General features: G+C 46.6%; 2 protein-coding genes across 3 annotated transcripts; one reads left to right on the top strand and one right to left on the bottom strand.

The window, feature by feature from the left end:
- The first annotated feature begins 4,955 nt into the window (after positions 1-4,955).
- LOC123100505 (uncharacterized) lies at positions 4,956-6,131 on the top strand. The gene is made up of 3 exons (XM_044522428.1): positions 4,956-5,545; positions 5,676-5,759; positions 5,859-6,131. The coding sequence occupies exons 1-3, from the start codon at positions 5,310-5,312 to the stop codon at positions 6,109-6,111; spliced, it is 573 nt and encodes a 190-aa protein (XP_044378363.1). The 5' UTR covers positions 4,956-5,309; the 3' UTR covers positions 6,112-6,131.
- A 5,914-nt stretch (positions 6,132-12,045) lies between these two features.
- LOC123098908 (ankyrin repeat domain-containing protein, chloroplastic) lies at positions 12,046-19,242 on the bottom strand. Of its 2 annotated transcripts, none has more exons than XM_044520984.1 (8): positions 18,399-19,242; positions 17,144-17,220; positions 16,812-16,910; positions 16,600-16,698; positions 16,183-16,281; positions 15,997-16,095; positions 15,583-15,809; positions 12,046-12,349 (listed from the first exon to the last, which is right to left on the bottom strand). In XM_044520984.1, the coding sequence occupies exons 1-7, from the start codon at positions 19,174-19,176 to the stop codon at positions 15,696-15,698; spliced, it is 1,365 nt and encodes a 454-aa protein (XP_044376919.1). In that variant the 5' UTR covers positions 19,177-19,242; the 3' UTR covers positions 12,046-12,349; positions 15,583-15,695. The 2 variants fall into 2 exon arrangements, with proteins under 2 accessions (XP_044376919.1, XP_044376918.1); XM_044520983.1 differs by lacking the exon at positions 12,046-12,349 and adding an exon at positions 15,232-15,516 and having other exon boundaries at positions 18,399-19,240.
- Positions 19,243-20,103: the final 861 nt, after the last annotated feature.

The following is a 20,103-nucleotide window of genomic DNA, read 5'->3' on the forward strand; positions in this document are numbered from 1 at the left end:
AATGAGAGAGAGTCTTCACATAGCTACATAATTATTTAACTACTCATTGATCTTCACTTATATCTTTTTGGAGTAGTTTGTCATTTACTCGTGTGCTTCACTTATATCCTATGAGTAAATGGTTGAATGATTTGAATGTCATAAATCTGAAATTATATATGTTTCATATGCCTTTCCCATGGGGAGTAATGCCTTCACATATAAGAAGTAGAGGTGGTAAATTTATTGAAGGTTAGCAAACATTGTATTGGTCACTTGAACAATTCATGAAAGAATATTGAAGGACGAGAGATTTCACATATAAATATACTATCTTGGACATCTTCTATGATTGTGAGCCCCATTAATTATTTTCAAACCTGAGCAAATTAGTTGAAGTTGGACAAGGAAGACAACATAATGAGTTATGCTTGGGTATATTTGTATAGAAGTTATATTGTTATAGATCCTCTAACATGTGGTGCTTGCTATTTAGAATCTTTTGCTAGCCAAAATATCTGTACTAAGCGGGAATACTGCTTGTGCATCCAAATTCCTTAAACCAAGTTTCTTCCATGAGTGTCCACCACATCTACCTATATGCGGTATTTACCTGCCGTTCCAAGTAAATTTGCATGTGCCAAACTCTAAACTTTCAAATAATAATCTGTTTTGTATGCCCGAATCGCTCATGTAGCGACTAGGGGCTGTTAGTATCTTCCATGCTAGGTGGGTTATTCTCACGATGAGTGGACTCCGCTCATCATTCATGAGAAAATGGCTGGTAACTGGGATGCCCGGTCCTATGATCAAAAGATCAAAAACAAATTCGCAAATAATTTAAACAAAACTCCCCCAGGAATGTTGATAGTTGGACGGCACCCGTTGTTTCGGACAAGCCGTGGAGTGTGAATGTTGGTGGAGGGGGAGTAAAAACTTTACCTTTCTGCGTGGGAACCGCCTATAATGTATCTAGTATGGAAGATATTGGGAACTCTTGGTCGTTATGTTGACAATGAAAGGATACCTCTCAAAATTATTTTCATCTCTGTTTTTGCTTCGAGCTCTGGCACCTCTGCAAATCCCTGCTTCCCTCTGTGAAGGGCCTATCTTTTACTTTTATGCAAGAGTCAGTAGTATTCCTTCTCATTCCAACCTACTCTTTAGTTGGCAAGCATCATGTGATGGAAAGATCTAAGCATATATGGCCATTCAAATATATTTGATCATGAATTATTATTGTTGACAATTATCTATATGATAAATAAGTTGGGGGGGGGGCGCGAAAAATTAAGCCCCTATCTTTCTCTGTGTTCGATGGATGCTATTTGTTCTAAAAATATGCTTTGAGTGGTAGCAATCATGGAAGACTATATGATAGTTGAGTATGTGGGATTTGCTAAATCAAAGCTCTGACATAGACTCTTCCTAAAAATAAGATGAATTGTAATTGTTTGATGACTAATAACACGGTTTGTTAGTTTTCAAGAAAGTTCATGATCTATACTTTAACATGTGAATAGTTTGTTACTTGATCATGAAAAGTTCTATGAGTTGAGCTACTGTTTATGGCATATAATGATAATAGAAAAGGTGATTGAAATTATCATTGCTCAAACTTGTGCACCTGCTAGCATTCACACTTCATAAATTATTTCTTTTATCATTTACCTACTCGAGGACGAGCAGGAATTAAGCTTGGGGATGCTGATACGTCTCCAACGTATCTAATTTATGAAGTATTCATGCTATTATATTATCTGTTTTGGATGTTTATCTCCTTGTTTCAGTGTTTCGCAGAAAAGGAATATCAAACAGAGTCCAAACGAAATGAAACCTTCGGGAGAGTTATTTTTGGAACGGAAGCAATCCAGAAGACTTGGAGTGTACGTAAGGGAAGCAACGAGGAAGGCACGAGGCCGGGGGGCGCACCCACCCCCCTAGGCGCGCCCTCCACCCTCGTGGGCCCCTCGTGGCTCCCTTACCGACTTCTTTCGCCTATATATCTCCATATGCCCTAAAACCATCGTAGAACAGAATAGATCGGGAGTTCCGCCACCGCAAGCCTCTGTAGCCACCAAAAACCAATCGGGACCCTGTTCCGGCACCCTGCCAGAGGGGGGATCCCTCACCGATGGCCATCTTCATCATCCCGGCACTCTCCATGACGAGGAGGGAGTAGTTCACCCTCGGGGCTGAGGGTATGTACGAGTAGCTATGTGTTTGATCTCTCTCTCTCTCTCTCTCTCTCTCTCTCTCTCGTGTTCTTGATTCGGCACGATCTTGATGTATCGCGAGCTTTGCTATTATAGTTGGATCTTATGATGTTTCTCTTCCTCTACTCTCTTGTAATGGATTGAGTTTTCCCTTTGAAGTTATCTTATCGGATTGAGTCTTTAAGGATTTGAGAACACTTGATGTATGTCTTGCATGTGCTTATCTGTGGTGACAATGGGATATCATGTGATCCACTGGATGTATGTTTTGGTGATCAACTCGCGGATTCAGTGACCTTGTGAACTTATGCATAGGGGTTGGCACACGTTTTCGTCTTGACTCTCCGGTAGAAACTTCTCGGCACTCTTTGAAGTACTTTGTGTTGGTTTGAATAGATGAATCTAAGATTGTGCGATGCATATCGTATAATCATACCCACGGATACTTGAGGTGACATTGGAGTATCTAGGTGACATTAGGGTTTTGGTTGATTTGTGTCTTAATGTGTTATTCTAGTATGAACTCTATGATAGATCGAACGGAAAGAATAGCTTCATGTTATTTTACTACGAACTCTTGAATAGATCGATCCGAAAGAATAACTTTGAGGTGGTTTCGTACCCTACCATAATCTCTTCGTTTGTTCTCCGCTATTAGTGACTTTGGAGTGACTCTTTGTTGCATGTTGAGGGATAGCTATATGATCCAATTATGTTATTATTGCTGAGAGAACTTGCACTAGTGAAAGTATGAACCCTAGGCCTTGTTTCCTAGCATTGCAATACCGTTTGTGCTCACTTTTATCTTTAGTTACCTTGCTGTTTTTATATTTTCAGATTACAAAAACCTATATCTCTCATCCATATTGCACTTGTATCACCATCTCTTCGCCGAACTAGTGCACCTATACAATTTACCATTGTATTGGGTGTGTCGGGGACACAAGAGACTCTTTGTTATTTGATTGCAGGGTTGCTTGAGAGAGACCATCTTCATCCTACACCTCCCACGGATTGATAAACCTTAGGTCATCCACTTAAGGGAGATTTGCTACTGTCCAACAAACCTCTGCACTTGGAGGCCCAACAACGTCTACAAGAAGAAGGTTGTGTAGTAGACATCAGACATCATTCGCTGGGCCATGAATCAGGCCGTCTCCGTCGACCCTAAACAGAGGAAGAAGTGTTGAAGTACAAGACCTACTAGGCTCCTAATGACCGCCGTGCCGCAGTGCACTGGGAGACGGCTATCGCGCCGCCAGCGGTCATCGGCGGGGAGTCTAAGGAGGAGGAAGAAGAAGCAGTGCAGATGCCAGCAAGGGCGCCGGAGCCATGCTGTCGTTCCTGGCAGATCGATCTCGACTCCGCCGAGGACGACGACGACGACCCGCCGGCCCGCACGGCGATGAAGAAGAAGATGAAGGCCAGCGGCTCGACCAGCCGCTCCGCACGCCGGTGACGGCTGCCGTGGTCAGCCGGTGTCCGTTGTCCACCCCTATCCCCTAATCCCTCTCCTGCATTCCGATCTTGCATGTATGAACTCGTATGAACTAGCATGAACTACCCCTATGTTTATCTACATATTCCCCATTCCCTTCCGCCGTCGATTGAATCTTTCGCCGTGGATCGAATCTAGCGTGCATGTCGAAGAGATAGAAGTGCTTACCGCCATTGATGGAGTCCGGTGGTCTTCTTCCTCTGCTCCGATCCACCGCCGCCGGTGATGGAGTCCGGTGGTGTTCTTCCTCTGCTCCGATCCGCCGCCGCCGGTGAGAGTTGGGAGAGTGGGGAAGAGTGGGGAGAGGGGGCGGTGAGGGGCGGTGAGGCTAATAACTGTCGGCGCTTCGGGAAGCAACGCGGCTTCTCGAGCGTGGCCGCGCGCGTGCAGCCGCCGCCGCCCACGTGCACCGCTCGGGCCTGGCCCTGGAGAAACTGCCGATTCGTGGGTTTCCAGTGAGCCAGGCCCAGAAATGCTTTAAGTTTCATGCGATGCAGGCCCAATAGTAAAAACAGACAACCAAATAGCCCACAGACATCCCGCGCGGGTCTGGTTGGGCTCGATGCGGGCAACCAAACACGCCCCTACTACATTTTCCAACCGGGCTCTCACACCTCACAATCACATACGTGCTCGACCGTGTCGTGCACTATGCACCGCGCTCCCACCCACGCACGCACGTACTCTACTGTGGTAATTAAATGCCGTAACCATCGATGTGTCACTCCGGAGATCAAATCGAATTAAAGCCATCCACCCATCCCCCTCCCTCCCGTCCAGCTCAAAAGATAAAAATACTCCATCATGGAGAAGAACTCGGGAGATTAAACACGGCGGTTGCTTCCGTGCCACATTTATTCCTCGTCCCCGAGGACATGGTAGCATGCCTCCCGCTTCTTCGTCTCCCCCATAACCTCGCCCGCACTTATGGCTAGCTAGCTTCTTCACGTACTCCATCAATGCCCCAGTAATGAAAACCGAACGACACCATTCCCTCCCTCCGCCATGGCCATGGACACGGAGCTGCTGCATGCTGCATGCTGCTAGGTCACTCCTCCAGCTAGCAGCAGCAGGTACTCCCTCTCTCTCGCTCGCTGGCTCGCTCTACGGCTCTAGGAAAGAGAGACACGCATGGGAATGGAATGGGGGAGTGGTAGGACTGTGCGTAGGAGCAATTCATATTGCTGGCCCCCGTTGCACACAAAAACATCAGACACACACACACATGCAGCGCGCAGGGCAGGGCAGGGCAGGGCCGGGAATCTCAATTTATGTCGTTGCACCTACATATGCATCGAGCAGGCATGTACTCCTCCTCCTCGTCTCCTCTGCTCGATATGCTTGCTTGCTGCTAGAGAGAGAGGGACAGGGGCAGAGAGAGGGCCGTGTTTCCATTAATGCCGCAGCCTGTCTTTACTCATTTGGTAGCCGGGGGACTTGAATGCCCCTCCCCACCCGCACCGCACCACCGGAGCCGAGCTCGCCCGCCCGCTGCATAAAGTTGGACGCCTCCCCCGTCCCTCCATTTCATTCCACTCCATCGCATCCCCTCTCTTCTACCTCCATGCTCCTCCTTGCAGAGCGATGGCGAGGAACTCCCAGAGGAGGAGGGTGAAATGGTCACTATGATGTTGGCTCGACTCACTCAGACCACGCCGGCCGGCCGGCCGGAGCCATCCGCGGCGGTGGTTCTGATTGAGCCGTGCCAATATCTTAGTGATCTTTCATGCATGCATGCGTTCGTTCCGTTCGTCGTTGCGCGGCCGCATATGGCGCCGCGCCTCGCTAGCCCCTCCGCCATGGTGCCGGTCGGCCAGTACACCGTCCTCACCTGCGCTACAGGCATGAACACGTACGTATCGGTCCGTACATTTGTCATGCGACTATTAACCCAGCCCTCATCATGCATGTTCACTGCATGCTGGTGCATGCATCGTGAACACATACGTGCTGTGTGTTGATCGGATCTGTGACTCCTCCAGGTTTGCCTTGTGTGCATGCGATCTATGTGTTCATCCTCTGGACGTGCAAGCTAGGCTGGTGATTCGCCGCCGATATAGATGTTGGTATGGTAGTTCCCCTCACCTGCTAAGTTATGTCAATCTTGTGCCAATTCCATGCATGCCATGACCATTAACTTCTCATCTCCACTGATCTACATGCAGGGTAACCTCCCAAGAAGGGTTGGAGCAACGCACAGAGAAATGTACAAAACTTCACCGCTTCTGCGTGCACCGCCCCAGACAAGTTCAGTTTCGAGGTCCTCCCTTCAGAAGTTCAGATGGTTGCTGTTTGAACATGCATGTAGTGTGTGTGACATGCTTGCACGCGTACGTGCTCCAATGTTTTGTGTACACAACATTGTCTTTCATAAAAGATGATACTCCTGAGTCTGAGTGTATGTTCATGGAAAACTGACCAAATCTTTGCTTCAACCATTTATTTGGAGCGGCATGTACATACAAAACGTGTACACTGCATGCATGTATGGGGAATTTCTGTTGCTTTAATTCCTTTCATCTCTAAAAAAAATCACATTCAAACTTTGTAGTAGGACTACAAAGAAAATGGAATCCACTCGACTGCTCTCTGCTCATCCGGTCCGGTGGGTTGATGGATGGATCGGATCGATCTCCTCGTGTATTAATAACTATAGAGCGTACTATTAACTAGGCAGGCAGCAGCTTCCAACTTGTGCTGGTGCCACGATGAAATGCAAATAAATGCTCCAGCTCCTCTCCCTCCGTGCCGTGTATACTCTTTCCCTAGCTACTTTGTTGTATTCCCATTCAATTCGAAACCCTAAATTAAAGAACAAGAACAAGGAGAGAGAGAGCGAGAGACACTAGTAATGCGCACTGTTGATCATCATGGTGTCCAACCTCCTTCTGCCCAGAGATGGAACCGGCCGCCTGGTGGTAGCAGCAGCAGATGCAGAAACCAGATGCTGCTCGACACTCCGCCATTGGGGTCCTTCTGCTCCATGCTGATTGCCCTGTGGAAGTTTCCATAGGAAATGAAGATTTTGAAACTCAGGTTTTCTGAATTCACGCTCCATTTTCTCCCAACTAAGTCTAAACTACAAGCATCAGTAAAAGATCCAACTCCAATTCTCAACTTAAGACTCCTTTGATTTAGTAGGAAAGTCATAAGAAATGATATGACATGCACATGCATCTCAATTCCTATAGGAAAAGGTGATGTCATTTGGTTCATAGGAGAGGAATTTTTCTGTAAGTTTGAGCTAATTTTTTTTCTTTTCTTTTCTTCTGAAATGTGAAGGATATAAACCACTCCTGCATAGAAATAGAAACTCATTCTTACAAATCAAAGTGTTCTAAGGGAGTTTTTCCTACAGGAATCATATCCTATAAAATTCTTACAAAAGTCTTGTAAACCAAAGAAGGCCTTAACAAATTCGGAGAAATGACGATGCTACTCCCACCACTATATGGCTTGTAGAAACTTTGTAGGATTCCAATTCTTTGGAAATGTTTCCTAAGAATTGTCCTTGGGTCAAAGAAACTGTGGCACACAAATTCCTACGCCTCAATTCCCTAAGAATTTGAACATGCACTCCAACCTTTTTTCAAGGGGTGTGGCTAGGTCTCGGCCGACTGAGACTTTACTAAGTTAAAGTCTCGGCCGACTGAGACTTTACTAAGTTAAAGTCTTAGTCAAGTGACATAATATGTAAAAAAGAGAAAAGAAAAAATCAAAAATCAAAAAAATTACATGGATCTCAATGTAAAATCTCACGAATATAGTATCGACTAAAACATAACCAAGTCTCGGCCGACCGAGATTTAGCAAGACTGTTTTTCAAGACTCAATTGCAAAGGATGAAGGTCGTGTGTTCCATCCAAATGACTACCCCTGCAGTTTTTCCCGTGTTTTGCAATCCTCTATTTTACACTGGCAACCTTGCCAGATTCTTGTAAATTTGTTCTTCTATTCCCGCGTTTCACAATCCTAGATCCAAATTCCTGTGCCGTGGTTCCATAGAAATTTAAACATACACTCCGACCTCTTTCTACTCAACCGGGAGGCATCGAGGTCATGTGTTTTCCCGTATGCTTTTACACCGGTGAACGCTGTTTTGATCCATGTGTTTGACTCCCCGGTGGAAATCAAGAAGGGGCATGGCGACCGGTGGTTGGGGCCTTGCCAAGGAGTAACGACGCAAGTTAATGAGACGGGGTAGTAGATGAGGTGGCAGGCATCAAGAGAGACGGGACGACGACGACAGAGCAGGCGCGCGGTGGAAGAGAGAATATGGGGCATGGTCACTTTGGTCAGGGCCCTGCCACCGCATTTACGTTACACGCCCGTAGCGTAGGTGTAGACGAGAGAGAGATGAGACGAGATGCACGACGGGCCTGGCCGGCCTCGTCCGACGTCGTCAGACAAAGATTCCCACATTCACTCCTCCACTCCGATCCAACGCCCGGCGCGCCCCCATGCCTCCCAGTCGCTAAAAACTGTCAACTCGTCGCCACCGTCCACTTCAATTCTCTGAGCGTTGAGGCGCAGTAATGATGCCGCTCCGACGACGCGTCGATGGTGCCAGTCTGGTCTCATCTAGGTCTGGTCACCTTGCTGCTGTGAGTCGAATTGATTTGCCGGCGAGGTGAGCTCTCCCTGTGCTTGTGCTGTTGAAGCGCTACAGCTCCCTGGCTGGAAACTTGTTTTTATTTCATGCTTTCATACTAACTTAGTTTTAAGCGTGCTGCTGCTGTAAGACCAACTTAGTACAACTACTTAATGAACTAAGGCCAACTCTAGCCGATCCCCTATCCGGCTATAGTTTTACTTCTACGTACGGGATCGGCTAGGTGCCGGTTAGAGGAGTAAAACCTTCCCTTCCCTGTGCCGGTTGCAAGCGAAAAGGACGAGCAACACTACTGCGGGGAGAGATCGATGTTGTGGTAACATAACATGGTCCGCTTAAAGGATCTGCACAGACGGAATTGAATTTATGCCAGGCTTTTTACCCTGGACCAAACAACGGTCGGCACAGGGACCCGACCAGCCACGCGAGCCACGCCAACGCATATAAATAAAATATATAAAATAAATAAAAGAGAAGAACCGTCATGGCTTCGCACGTGTCATAACTCGTATCTGACGAGGACACAAGGGCGGTGAAGCAGTGATCATCGGGATGCATTATGCATGCAACTCTGAAGCTGTTTTCAGGGCATATTTATGAAGTTATGAGAAGCAATATTGTACGTACTGTACTCATTTAGCCATCTTTCAACCCTTGTCAAGTTTTTTTTTTGAATTGTTTGAAAAGGTGAGGAGATTTAGGAAGAGGCTTGGAGTAGAAATATTGGGGCTGAGGTTAGAAAAGTCAAAGCTGATCTCATGGCTGGATTATGGAGAAGAACTCAAAGCCCCTTCAAGCTCCCTTAAGTGAAGCTGAGATTAAAAAGGCAGTCTTTGGTTTATACTTAGATGGTGCCCCTACCCCGGATGGTCTCTCCTTTATGTTCTATCAGCACTTCTGTTCTGAGATGTGACCAAAGCTCATTTGTTTGCTCTGTTTCAAAACTTTTATAAAGGAAAACTAGATATCTCCAGGCTCAAATTTTGTTGTACTAGCACTTATCCCTAAACAAAAATATTCTACCAGTATGAACTCTGCTCAGGAAAAAGGCCTTATTCTAAAGTTGTACTATGGGAAAGCTTTCGACAAAGTCAACCTAGATTTTCTGGCATAATTAGTAGGTCCTAAAGCCTTTGGGTTCAAATGGATAGGCTGGACTTCCCAAATAACATCTAAAGGCTCTGTTGGGGACTTGGGGTCAGGATTAACAATACAGAAGGCGATAGTCCACTTTTGAGCCCAAGCTCATCTGGTACCGCGCTGAATAAAAAAAATAAAAAAAATCCTAAAAAATTCCAAAAAAAATAATGGTAGATAATTTGATGCCCTTGGCTGCGGGCAGCCGCCCTCTGCCGTGGCGATCTTCTGGTGGGGGTGGCGGCATTGCAGTACTGGTGGGGGTGGTGACGGCGCGGCAACTTCGTGGCGGCGTGTCCAGATTCGCCCTTTGTCGCTGTCGGCGGCCTAGGCCGCGGGCAGCTCTCTCGCCGTGGCGCGATGGTGAGGGGGCGGCACGACAGTGGTGGAGGTGAGCGGCCCTCGTCTAGTCGGGCCCTTGCGGCTAGACGGCGGCGCTCGGCGCGGGAGGTCCCCCCTGGTGAGCTACCTCAGCTGCGGCGGCTGATCGATTTGGTTTCCCTCATTGGCGGGCGCGCGATTGCGGATGGCCTCTGGATAGATGTGCCAGCTACCATGGTGGGGCGACATGGGGGTGCTCGCGGGGGAGCTTGGTAGGAGGGATGGGTGGCCTCGGTGTGGTCGCACCACCTGTTGCCGGCACATTTGCGGTCCGGATGCGTCCGCTCCTCCTTCCCTTTTTCCTCCTCTTCGGCGGGGAGCTTGGTTGGAGGGATGGGTGGCCTCGATGCGGTCGCGCACCTGTCGCCGGCACGGGGTGTGCCAGTCCGGATTTGTCCGCTCCCCTTTCTCCCCCGTTCCTTAGCCGCGGGCGGGTTGGCGCAGATCTACCGGCGGAGCGTCTGCGGGTGGATCTGTCGGTCGAGGGCCATCGGTTGGTCCATAGCCGGGGACTTTGTCTAGGTCTCGGGGTTGTCTGGTTGCAGGGCGGCGGCTCTGGTGGCGGGAGGCGCGGCGTTTGTGGGCAGAGTGTGCGTCTCAAGTGCGGACGGGCAACCATGGCCTCGCGGGTGGCGTGGTTGCGAGTGGTTGACGGAGTTAGGGTGCGATGGTGGGGTGTGAGCGTCGGGGTACACCACTTGCCCAGTTCTTTGACTGGCCGACGGTTGCGGCGACCGTTGACGTCGTACCCTTCCCGAAGCCTCCATCGCGGCGCTCCCGCTCATGTCGTCTTGCTCCGGGTGAAAACCAGATCTTCGCGGATCGGGCGGTGGCGGCTATCCTTGGTCGTATCCTTCTTGGAGGCACCGCTTTGGAGGCTTGGCTTCGTTGTTGCTTCATTCACCTCTCTATTGTTGTAGGTGGGGTGGTGTGTCGGCGCCCGGCACCTTTGTATCTTGCCTTGAGTGTGTATGTTGTTCGATCTCTCAGATGTATTCGATGTTGGTTGCTTTATAATATAAAGCAGGGTGAAACCCTTTTTCGGTAAAAAAAAGACAAATTTGTGTCTGTAAAAAAGTTTACTGTTCATGCACTGTTTTGACCTGATTTGTCTTTTTTTGCCGAGAGCTACTCAAATGTCCAAATGATCTGAAAATTGGAGCGGGCCTCACACAATAAATTTTCTACCACGCAAAAAATGGAATTTTTTGAATTTGTTTGAACTTTTTGTGATTTTTTTCTGATCGGATGCAGATGAGCCTAGGCACCGAAACGCTGCACTCTACAAAAGGTGGTTTTTTAACAATTGGGAAGGGGCTCGGACAGGCTGACCCCCTACCCCCCGCCCCTCTTTTTAAAATTGGTAGTTGATGGGGTGCTAATGAAGGTCTCTTCTAGTCAGCTAACTTGGTCTGTCATCAGATCATTTTTTGGGGCGAGGGGGGAGGGGGGGTTCACCGGCAACATTCTATTTGTTCATAATTGCACAGATCTTGCAACAAACTTGAAACTTGTCCTGGCATCCTGCTTTGAATAGGTGCCTCGGATGAGAATTTTCTACTGTAAAAGTACACTCATCCGGGTCATCCCAATTCACTTGGAAGAGCTGAAGGTGCAACCCTTTCAGGCCCTGTTCGGTTGCGTGTGAATCCGAGTGGATTGAAGGGGTTTGCGGGGGATTTAAACCTCTTACAAGTCAAAATACGAACCAATCCTTGCCAATCCCCTCCAATCCTCTTGGGGAGAGGATTAACCGAACAAGCCCTCAAGGATATTTTCTATTGTGCAACAGGGAATTGCCATATTAATTACTGTATCTTGTTGTACCCATCCACCATCATAAGCTTAACAGAGAGGATGTCCAACCTGTAGTAGATAAAACCATCAAAAGAATGGCTAGCTCGAGGGGCAGGCTGCTCTGTTATGCTGCTAAACTAAAGCTCATCAAGGATTGCCCACCTACCATCCCCATTATCTTCTCTCCTTTAAATTCCTAAAGTGGGCCCAGGAGACGAACTAGCAGATGGCACATTGTCTCTGCAATGACTTTGATGGAAATAGGAAGCTGCATCTTGCCAATTGGCACTTGATATGTACTCCCTCTGTAAAGAAATATAGATTGTTTAGATCACTAATATAGTGACCTAAACGATCATATATTTCTTTACAAAGGGAGTATGAGAAAAGAGTTTGGACGGCTGGGAATCCCAAACCTACAAGACCTCAACCTGTGTCTCCTAGGGTCCTCGCTCGAGAGATACATCCATAGTAATAATTCCTGTGGAAAACCATTATAGGCTTTAAGTATAACCTCTCCCCAATATCTTCTCCAGCCACAGCATAAATATGTCCGGATTTTGGAAGGGGGTCCTAGGTGAGATGTTCGAAATTGAAGTGCATTGATGCACAGCAAAGAGAAGCAAATACTCCATTGATAAGGACAAGAAACCGAACAAGGACGCCAGTTATTATGCTACGGCGGGTCCCGCCGATGTTTGTACATATAACATGGTCCGCTTAAAGGATCTGCACAAACGGAATTGAATTTATGTCAGTCTTTACCCTGGACCAAAGAACGGTCGGCACAGGGACCAGGCACGCGAGCCACGCCCACACATATAAAAGTTCAAATTAGAAGAACTGTCATGACGCCGCTCGTGTCATAACTAAAATCTGACGAAATTTCTGATGGAATTGTCGTGTCATGTCTGAAATTTCTGCATGCATCTCTGAAGGTATTTTCCCGGTTATTTGTCAAGCAATGGGAAGCAACATTGTACTACTCCTTTCAAGCCTCGTCAAAGATTGGTAGCAACAGCACACCAATTCTGTGTGAATCTGGTGTGGGGAGAGTACCAAAATCCTCAGGGTATAAAGTTTGAGAAATGCTGGCTCCTTAGAGAGAATTTCAAAGACAGTGGCTACATCCTGGGATGCTCCCATCAAAAGTTTCAAAGCCATTGATGTTTGGCAAGAAAAGGTGAGGAGGTTTAGGAAGACAATTAGAGGTTAGAGTAGAAATATTGAGGCTGAGCATAGAAACCTCGAGGGTTATCTCTTGGCTGAATATGATATTTTAGATATCAAAGTTAAATATGTTGAACCCTCAGTTTCTGAACAAGAAGGAAGGAAGTTTACTAGCGCACTGAGATTCAGAAGATTTGGCTCCAGGAGGAGACCAAAGATAAGCAGAGATCTAGATCTAGATATTAGTGGTGGTGGTGGTAGTGTGGGGGGATTGCCTCCATTATGCTGATGACGCCACTCTCTTAGTTGATAATGGCATAGATCTTGCAACAAACTTGAAATTTGTCCTGGCTTGCTTTGAAGAAGTGTTTGGGATGAGAATTACCTACTGTAAAAGTAAACTCATCCAATTCACTTGCAAGAGTTGGAGGTGCAACCCTTCAAGGACATTTTCTATTGTTCACTGGGGAATTTCCCAATTAAGTATCTTGGTGTACCCCTCCCCTCCACCATGAGAAGCTTAAGAGAGAGGATGCCCAACATGTAGTAGATAAAATCATCAAAAGGATGGCTGGCTGGAGGGGCAGGCTGCTATCTTATGCTGCTAGACTAATGCTCATCAAGGCTTGCCTAGCTAGCATCCTAGTTTATTTTCTCACCTTTAAATTCCCAAAGTGGGCCATGGAGATGATCAACTCCCAGATGGCACATTGTCTGCCATCGTCTCTGGAATGACTTTCATGGAAATAGGAGGCTGCATCTTGCCAATTGGCACTTGATATGTATGAGAAGAGAATTTGGAGGACTAGGCATCCCCAACCTACAAGACCTCAACCTGTGTCTCGCTCAAGAGATACAATCTATATAAATAATTCCCTATGGAAAACCATTATAGACTTTAAGTATAACACATCCTCCCCCAGTATCTTAACCACAGCCTAAAGATGTCCGATTTTGGAAGGGGTTCCTAGGTGTTGTAAGTACAATTAAGTTTGGATACAGGCGACATGACACAATTGTCATAAAATTCAATTCGAGGAGGACAACTGGTTTGGTACCACTCCACTTGCTATTCAGTACTGCAACTTGTATTTCCATTTGCTGTGAGCAGAAGGCCACAATTTCTGAACTCTGGGATGGCACTACTCTGAAAGTCTCTTTTAGGAGAACTCTTACCCGTGCCATGCCGAATCAATGGTTTGGGCTAGAAGAAATTGCTAGAAGTGGTACCTTCCAGGATGAAGAGGATTCTCTTAGGTGGATGTACACTAGCAATGGAATTTACTCCTCTAGCTCCATCTACGCTATTATGAACTTTACATGTGTTAAACAGATAGACCCCCCCCCCCCCCCCCCCCCCCCAGGGTTCAGATTTTCCTTGGCTCTTTTCACATAATGAACTCATGAGAAGGGGCAGCCTGAATAAACACATTCTAAACAAGCCAGAAGATTGTGATTTCTGTTCTGAACTAGAATCTATCAAGCATTTGTTCTTTGATGTTTGTGGCCAAATGCATTTGGAACAGTCTCTGAATACTTTGGTAGACATATTGGGAGCACTTATGAATCCATTGCTACATTCTAATTGGACAACAAAAGGCATGCTCTTCTGAACTCTATTACTGCTTGCATTCTTTGGTCACTGGAAGTATAGGAACGGTATAACAACCGTAGCTGGCTTGACCTTAAGCAGGTCTGGTGGCTAATTCTGAGAACTACCAGGAATTGGAAAAGCCTCTACATGGAGAGCATGATCCCTTCGAAAGACAGATTCTGTCATCGCATCTTCCATTTGCTGAGGGTGCCCTCACAGCTGGAATGGAGTCTACATGATGATGCTGGCCTTCATAGGATTTCTCTGGACCTTCTAGGGAAATGCTCCAAACAGCTAGTCACTGAAGAACGCGAGTGGCCTGCTAACTTCTCGCATGTTCAGCTCATGGAGATCTTCCCTGGAAGCCAAACCGGCGTTCATCCTGGAGCCTTGCTCTGTCGCCCCAGGCTCTCACACCACTGAAGAAGCTGCGCATGGAACCTGAATTGATCAACGACCTGTGCTGGAGCTGCCTGAAACTGTCTGAGAGTTCTCTCCTGTATTGCAATCTGTTCACCAAACTTTTCAGAGGAGCGACATGTGCTGCTTTACTGTTATATCTTATATCAGTCTATGTACTTCCTGATTTCATTTTAATGGAACTGGGGGGCCCTTGATGGGCTCCCTGTTGATCAAAAAATATATATTGTCCTACTTTTCTGCTCGGCAGGCAAACTGAATTAATAATAACTTGAATTGTTCCTAGGGTAGAAGATGTCTCAGATCACCATCAGCAAGACTTTGAGGTATCAAACCATACATGTGATGGTATTTTCCAAAACATGCATTTTTAGACGGTAACGAGCTAACATCTATGGTATAGACTGACATAAAGGAGATAAGCCTGTATAGCAGCAAGATTTTTATGAATATTGGTATTGTGTGACGCTATAATTATGGCCAAAAAATATCCCAACGGCCCAGAAAAGAAGATAGTGTCATTCTAAACTTACAGATCTTACCTAAATTATCTGGCAACAGTGACTGGTCTATCTATAGTTTGTGACGGTCCAGTGGCTACTTCTAATCTTTCTGCATCATCAACCTTTTCCTTGTGAAAAGATTTGCTTTCCAGTTTTCGTGGATAGAAAATAACCCAGGTAGTTCGTTTCCCTCCAGCAGCAAACGTGTTCTGTTGCAGCTGCTTATAGTCAGATCAACAAAATAGCAAAAATGCTTCAAATGTGATTGATCATACCTATCTGCAACTGGAAGCAATTCCGTCATGCGCAGCAGGAAGTTGCATCTCAGCTAGTCCAACACTAGTAATAAACTTCAGTGACTTTGATAGGGCCGAACACCATCCATGAGTTAAAACGAGTTATGCTGCTTTGATATTCGGAAGTTTTTGAGTAATTTGATAAGCTCATATGTCCTCACATCATGACCCAATCGGAGGCACAAGTCCAAAGGAGTCAATCCATCCTGTGGTAATCATAAAACAAATTTACTTTCCTATTTAGTGGAAGACAGATGGATCATAAACAAGATTGGGCTGGGAACCTGATATCGTTAGAGAAGTAGGTAAGTTATGTGAAATGAGCTTGAAAGCAGTTCATTTGTTCTTACTTAAACATTTGTGAAATAGTAAAAAAAATCACAAATTACTTACTTGATTTTTCAACGTTCTATCAGCACCTTTTAGTAAGAGTAGCCTCACAATATCGGTTCTCTGTGTTTGCACGGCTAGATGCAACGGTGTCCAGCCATACTGAGAATTGAACAAGTTAAAGCAGTTAAACCATAAGAAAACAAGACAAGACAAGACAAGAAGAGATAATTCTTGAGCTTAACATACGTCATCTGGGCGATTGATATTAACATTGTAGAGCAACAGAGTTTTTATAGTCTGATTGCATGCTGTTTGGACAGCATAATGCATTAGGGTTGCACCATCCTGTAACACCAAAGTTGCATCGTTGAGTTCATGGAATTAAAAAAACAAATACAGAAGGAATCTAGAAGCGCAACCTGCTGCAGTAATGCCTACAGGAAGCGATATACCTTAACACAAAATAGAAGAACCAATGCAAATATGTAAAGAAAAAAACTGAAAACAAACAACATCAAACATATTATTCAAGATTAACTCCATCATGAAAGCAAACAACATCACCATATAATCCAAGATTAACCACATGTAATATAACAGAACATTCCTGGAATTTGCTATTTAAAACTGTTTCAAAGATATGTAAACATAGGATATACTCACTCTATCATAGACGGATGGATTTGCTGAATTCCTTAAGAGATAGTTGATGATAGCATGCTTCTTCGAAATAATTGCTTTATGAATTGCTGGCAAACCATCCTGAGGAGACCAGAAAAGGTCAATAATGGTAACAAGATATCACAAAGATACCATGCCTTCTACGCGTGTATCTGCTTATGATGAGATAGCTCAACATCTGGAGAAGAAATTACCTTATCAAGTGCATTTACATCCACCTTATGTTTCAGAAGATTGTCCAATAGATAGAAGTCTCCTGATGCAGCAAGGGTGTGAAGTGGCAGCCACTTACTCTACAAGAAGACACAAGGTGTATCAACTGTCAATGTGCAGATATTGCAGAGGAGCTAACATGGCAGTAGCAAATACCATCAGACATAGGCCATGAGGCAGAACATGCATGGATGTTACGAGACAATATGTTAGCAAGGCTAAAATACCAGGAGCACATTGACTGTTCCTAAAACTGAATGACGGCTAAAATGACTTAACAGCAGCTAAAATACTCTGAACAGGAACCACTTACAGAAGCAGCACCTTCCAGATCAGGTAATCTCCTGTTCAGAAGAACCTTTTCCTCATCCGTGAACAGCTTCCGGCGACCTAAAGTAATGAAAGATTATTCATAGGAACAACTGCAGCGTTAGAAGAACTATACAGCATATAGAAGTTGATCCGCACAAAAAAAACAGCATATAGAAGTTGTGCCAGACTGAGTACACTTGATCCCAAATACATCACACTTTTCTTTTCTAATATACCACACTGGAAGTGACATAGATTTCTCAAATGAGTTGGAATAGCCTCTAAAATTGTAGTACTATCAGTCTGTTACTCTGTTTCAAAATGCACAGTGCATTTTGATAGTTAAAGTTTGCACTTGTTATAATATTGCGCTAGTGATTACAAAATTTGAAAATCACAATCATAAGAATGTTCTTTCAAAATTACATCCCATGGTATCAATTTGTATAACTTAACTCACCTATTATTCGATTAATTGTAGTTTTATTGGCCAAAGAATTTAAGCAGTCAAAACATCCCATGGTATCAGCTAACTAGAAGTTAAGATTATATAGTATGATACTCAGCGTCACGGATACTTACCAATAACAATAATATCAGTGCTCAAGGTTTTATATCATGAGTTTGGGCAATGTAAGTAGACCAACTTTGAAGCGTTTGGGCAACGTAAGCTGACTATCTTTGAAGCGTTTGGGCATTAACGTAAGTCGTATAATTTCGAAGTGTTATTCTGAGCATTTGGTCAAAGTCAGTACATTCAGTACCAACAAATTCATAACGTGGCATTCGGAGTGCAGATAATGCATAATGGATTGCCGCTGGAGACAATCAACCAGGGATAAGAGATTGCAAATTTCTCCAATAACTTCAGTTTAGTACTGTGCCCTCTGGTGCAGCAGAATAAATTTGCAATAGTCAAACAACATGCTTGTTTTTACTTCCTTTGGCTTTGTCCCAACACATAAATTCTAATTGGCTAATTGGTTTATTAAATGGAAAATTCCGCTTGCAAAATAACCCGCCTACTGTTCAATGACAGCTCACATTTTCAGCAAACCATCCTGAAGGAAGATTCAGTATATTTACTTCATTCGGCTTTGTTTCTAGCACAGGGTTGATTTACTTGGCTAATTGCTACACTACCACGCAACATTTCTGTAATTCGCCTACTGTTCAATAATAGCTCACATTATCAACAATGGAAAGGATTCTGAAACAAAATTTAGTATTAGCAAAACAGAAGTTGTGGAACTCACTTCTCGCGCTGTTGCCATCCTCCGTCTCGCCTGGCACATACTGGCTACTATTAAACAGCTCCGCGATGTCCTCAAGACCGACCGAGTCCATCGCCGTCCTAGGATTCCTGGGCGCCGCGCGTGTCCCGGGAGGCGGAGGCGGCGGAGCCTCCACCTTCTCCGGCGCGCGGGGCTTCTCCTCGAGCGGCTCGACGTGGTCGCGCACGGCGCGCCCGGGCTCCGTGTCCAGCCTCACCTCACTGTACGCGCGGGACTTGCTCTCGAGCGGCGACACCAGGTAGTCGCGCGCGCCGTGGCCGAGCTCGGCGTCCAGCCTCCCCTCGCGGTACGCGCGGTACTCGTCGGGGGCGGCCACGGCGGAGGGCACCCGGCGGTCGAGGCGGCTCCCGAAGCGCAGCCCGTGCGCGATGCGGCGCTTCTCCTTCTTCGTCAGGTTGATCTCCTCCACGGCGTCCTTCCACCGCTCCGGCACCAGGCTGCCCCCGCCACGGGCCGCCCGGCTGGGGCGAGGGGACGGGCGGCCGATGTCGAGGTCGGGGGCCTCGAAGGCCTCGTCCTCGAACACGAGGCAGTCGCCGAGGACGACATCGTCGTCGTAGTCGTAGTCGTCGTCGTTGACGGCGGCGACGGCGAACGAGGGGGAAGGGGAGGCGAGCGGACGGGGGCACGGGGAGAGGGAGAGGGAGAGGGATCTGCGGAGGCGGGAGGCGGAGGTGGGGAGAGGGTGGAGGAATGGGGAGGAGAAGGGGAGGAGGAGCGGGAGAGACGGTGGTGGCATCGCGTCGTCCTCGCCGCGCCGCGCCGGAAGCCGAGAGGATAGGCCGGTGTCAGCGACCGTTTAAGCTGGGCTCTTATCTTCTGGGCTTGAAAGTGATTTAGGTGGGCTCAAAAGGAGCCCAGATTTCTTATGGACGTGAGGGCCGCCTCCACCGCGGCCCGAACAACAAAGGAAGTAGTTGGCTCTTCTAAAAAAGAATGGAGGTACTTCTTGACACCGAGTGGCAACACGTCGACATACAACCCCCCTCCCCCCAGCCTATCCTTATCCCCTATCTCCAGAACACCCTATTTCATTCCACCCCATCGCTCGGGTTGCCGGTCGTCGTTGTTCTTCTCTGTGAGAAGCCAGGTTGAGCAGAGGAGAAGGAGGTTGCCGGAGCCAGAGGAGAAGGGGGAGGAGGTGCAGCAGCCACCCGGCCTCGCATGCGAGTGGCGTTGTCTTCAATGTCCGTGTTAGCCAAAGACAAGATGGAGCAGACACCACCCTGGCGGTGAGTGGCGAGGCTCGGGCTGGGTCACTGTCCACGTAAGCCACCTCATTTCCCCTTCACCCCCCCTCAGTTCATCGTCATAGTCGCCTATTTCGCGGGCACCGAGCTTTTAGACATGGCCATATGAACGAGCTCACCCCCCCCCCCCATTTCACATGCATTTCACACCACATGCATGCGGGAGCACACACACGCACATAGAGGCACACCACATGGCCGTGGCAAAATTGGACCTCCGGTTTTTGCTCCCTTACATTCCAGTAGATTGGCAAAATTGCCATGGCTCCCTCAAATTTTCCCATGTCTCGAGTTTTTTGCCATGGAAAAATTGTATCTACGTTTCCCATGCCTCAACATTTTTGCAAGTATCAACATTTTTGCCATGGCAAATTCCTTTTGTGATTACAACTTAATTGTTTGTTCTCATGGCAATC

This window comes from Triticum aestivum, chromosome 4D (assembly GCF_018294505.1).
Source record: "Triticum aestivum cultivar Chinese Spring chromosome 4D, IWGSC CS RefSeq v2.1, whole genome shotgun sequence".
NCBI classification, from domain to species: domain Eukaryota; kingdom Viridiplantae; phylum Streptophyta; class Magnoliopsida; order Poales; family Poaceae; genus Triticum; species Triticum aestivum.

Excerpts from the sequence above, each read along its gene's own strand:
- LOC123100505 (XM_044522428.1), top strand. The coding sequence starts at position 5,310 with ATGGTCACTATGATGTTGGCTCGACTCACTCAGACCACGCCGGCCGGC. Across the intron at positions 5,546-5,675 it reads TGCGCTACAGGCATGAACAC|GTTTGCCTTGTGTGCATGCG; the intron begins GTACGTATCGGT and ends TGACTCCTCCAG. Across the intron at positions 5,760-5,858 it reads CGCCGCCGATATAGATGTTG|GGTAACCTCCCAAGAAGGGT; the intron begins GTATGGTAGTTC and ends ATCTACATGCAG.
- LOC123098908 (XM_044520984.1), bottom strand. The coding sequence starts at position 19,176 with ATGCCACCACCGTCTCTCCCGCTCCTCCTCCCCTTCTCCTCCCCATTC. Across the intron at positions 16,699-16,811 it reads ATGTAAATGCACTTGATAAG|GATGGTTTGCCAGCAATTCA; the intron begins GTAATTTCTTCT and ends TGGTCTCCTCAG. Across the intron at positions 15,810-15,996 it reads ATAGAACGTTGAAAAATCAA|GATGGATTGACTCCTTTGGA; the intron begins GTAAGTAATTTG and ends TGATTACCACAG.